This window comes from Oreochromis aureus, linkage group 17 (genome assembly GCF_013358895.1).
Source record: "Oreochromis aureus strain Israel breed Guangdong linkage group 17, ZZ_aureus, whole genome shotgun sequence".
NCBI classification, from domain to species: Eukaryota; Metazoa; Chordata; class Actinopteri; order Cichliformes; family Cichlidae; genus Oreochromis; species Oreochromis aureus.
In genome coordinates this window covers 7,014,380-7,017,270 of record NC_052958.1, presented here as the reverse complement: position 1 = coordinate 7,017,270, position 2,891 = coordinate 7,014,380, and the positions used below count along the sequence as shown (strand labels likewise).

The window sequence follows — 2,891 nt, the reverse complement described above, 5'->3', positions numbered from 1 at the left end:
CGGCTGAGAGATTTTGTGGGGTGCTAGGAGTTGTAGTTCTCCAATGGTTAAAACGTATGGCTCAGGATAAGAAAAAGACTACATCATATGAACACTGAAAATGACGCCATAGTTAGTTGTCTTGCGCATGCGTAGACGTTTTGTTGATGAAAAGCTAGCTTCATTCGCCAAGAAACTCGGCCACTTCTCTCGCTCTAACATTGACCTGCCTGCATGCTTTTGTACCATTGAGTTAGTTTGCTTACCTCTAGTGTCTTCATTATTTCATAATGCTGCAGTTCCTGGTAAGTTTTATATTTGTATTATTTTCCTTAAAAGTTGACGTCTGTTGCGAAGCTAGCCGAGTTAAAAATGTTAGCATTATGCTAACCGTGCAGCTAGTGCTGCTAGTTAGCTGATTGATATTGAAACTGAGTTGCATTATTAGGAATAAAAGTCACTGTCAACCACCACAAAGTTAAAAAATATATATATAACGTTGTCGGGTAAATAATCATAACATAAACGTTCTTATATACACAAACACACAGAGTCCTGTGAAAAGCCTTTACTGCTTCCATGGGAGTTGTCAGTGCAAGTACCAGTCAGTTGCTGCTAATCAAATCCACTTTATTAATATATCATCAAGAAGTGTAAACACCTCTAAAAGGCTGAAGTTGGGCAGATTTCTGGTCTGGGGCATTCACAATGCCACAATCATCCAGCAAAATCATCCCAAGGTCAGACCGTGCAATGCTTAGACAAACTGAAATTACTCAGGGGAGGGGAGATGATCTGGGCTTGTTTTGCAGCCACAGTACCTGGAAGCGTGAAGTCATTGAGTCCGTGAACTCCTCTCTAAAGTAGTGAAGCGTGAGGCCATCTTTCCGACAATCCTCGGCCAAAATTGTGTTATGTAACAAGGCAATGATCCCGATTACAGCAGCGAATCTACAACAGAATGATTCAATGTGCTGAAATTGCTCAGTTAAAGTCTAGACCCCAGCCTGATTAAAATGCTGTGATGGGACCTTAAGAGAGCTGTGAACAAACGATTGTCAGCAAACCTCAATAAAGTGAAGCAATGCTGTGACGAGGAGTGGGCTAAAATTCCTCTACAACGACGTGAGAGACTGATAAAGTCACACAGAAAACAAGTTCTTCAAGTTATTGTTTGGTTCTACGGGCTATTGAATGGAGTGTGTTTAGTTTTTCACAGGACATTGTGGAATCCTGTGAAATTGTTTTTTTCACACTAGTTTAAAGGGTTTTAATGAACTTTTGTTTTTCTTACAGGCTGGCTTCACCTTGGGAAATGTTGTGGGGATGTATCTCGCTCAGAACTATGAAGTAAGTGTGTTTTGTGACTTGCAAACCATTTTTTCAATGATTTAGTGAAGATGTCACTTTAACCCATGGGCTCCACTAACCATGAACCCCAAACCAAAACGTATCTGGTCTGGATCGATGCTGGCTGGAGCCTTTTATTCCTTCAGTGACTGATGTGTGCAATTGCAGTTTTGTAAGGTCGTTGCCAACTTATGGCCTTTATCTATGTATAGAAACACATCCTGACTGAGATATTACAACACAAACACAGTATATGTGTACATTTCAAGTTTTTGCATTCTCTGTGTCTCTTGAATGTCTTTTTTGAACAACCAGAACATCTCAGTTGGATTATGATCTGGACTCTGGTTGGTTGGTTTACTTGTGGGATTTAGGTTATTGTCTCTATGCTTTTTTTTCCTGAATTTTCTTGATACAGTTTTAAATGTATTGTTCCCTAAAAGCAGCTTTAAACCATGTTGTTCCCTTCAGTGCGTTGGTGTGCAGTGCCTTCTTTTTCTTTCTGACAAGTTGTGCAATATTTCAAAGATTTCCATCATTACCATTCCTTGTTTTATATAGTCTGTATTTAATTGTCTGTAACCAGACTTTGTAGATGTAAATGAAGACATTCAATCTGTCAAGTTCGATTTCTATAGTACATTTTAAACAACCTCAATTGACCAAAGTGCCCAAAGTGCTGTAAAAGTTAAGACTTGAGATGATCGTAACACATTTTCTGAGTAATCTTTGTTGGTCCAAATGCTTCAAATATTTTCTTGCAACTGTATGTTCAGTGCCACTTGCTGCAGTCCTGGCTGTATCTATTATCTCCCACCTTTGTAAGATGGCTCCAATAGATAGCTTTACATTTCAGTTTGAAGCTGACAGCAAAAATCTGAATGTTGTATTTTTTTTAAAATGAAAAATGTATTTTAGATAAGTTAATTTACACTACATTAGTTTTAGTTTGGTGGGTCTAACAAACCACAACCTATACATTTCTCAGACTTTATTAGTTGTAATTTGTATCTTTCCCCTGTAGGTGCCCAACATAGCCAAGAAAATCGAAGCTTTTAAGAAAGATGTGGAGGCCAAGAAGAAGCCCCCAGAGTGAGCAAAGTGGGACCATGTTGCAAGCAAGAATGGACATCCTCTGCAGAGAAACTATTTATTTTAAAGGCTTATTTTGATGTCATGGTTGTACACTTGATAAAAGAATTGACCATGCTACATGTATATGAAAATATAAGCCGTGCCTGGAACAGTGTTTGTTTCTTCCCTTAGTTTTATAGGCATACTCTTTGTAAACTATTTTCTAAGGTAAATAGTGCAAAGGCTGGATTTAAAGAATATTACAAAAAAACTAATGGGATCATTTTAATTCCAGTTTCATGGTACTGCTGGTTGACCATTTTTGTTATGTACTCAAGCCATTCAATATGTCCACAGAAGATTTTAGAGTTATAAAGTTAATATAGCAGATTTTCCTTCACACGCCTCACAATAACTGCCAAAGTTTTTATTGTTGTTGTACAAACACCATTCTGAACCATACAATAAAGCTGAATATAATGAAGTCC

At 37.8% G+C, this 2,891-nt stretch overlaps 1 protein-coding gene across 1 annotated transcript; it reads left to right on the top strand.

The window, feature by feature from the left end:
* The first annotated feature begins 136 nt into the window (after nucleotides 1–136).
* stmp1 (short transmembrane mitochondrial protein 1) lies at nucleotides 137–2,887 on the top strand. The gene is made up of 3 exons (XM_031750620.2): nucleotides 137–284; nucleotides 1,276–1,329; nucleotides 2,354–2,887. Exons 1-3 carry the CDS (start codon nucleotides 270–272, stop codon nucleotides 2,423–2,425), a joined length of 141 nt encoding a protein of 46 aa, XP_031606480.1. The 5' UTR covers nucleotides 137–269; the 3' UTR covers nucleotides 2,426–2,887.
* Nucleotides 2,888–2,891: the final 4 nt, after the last annotated feature.

Excerpts from the sequence above, each read along its gene's own strand:
- stmp1 (XM_031750620.2), top strand. Across the intron at positions 1,330-2,353 it reads ATCTCGCTCAGAACTATGAA|GTGCCCAACATAGCCAAGAA; the intron begins GTAAGTGTGTTT and ends TTTCCCCTGTAG.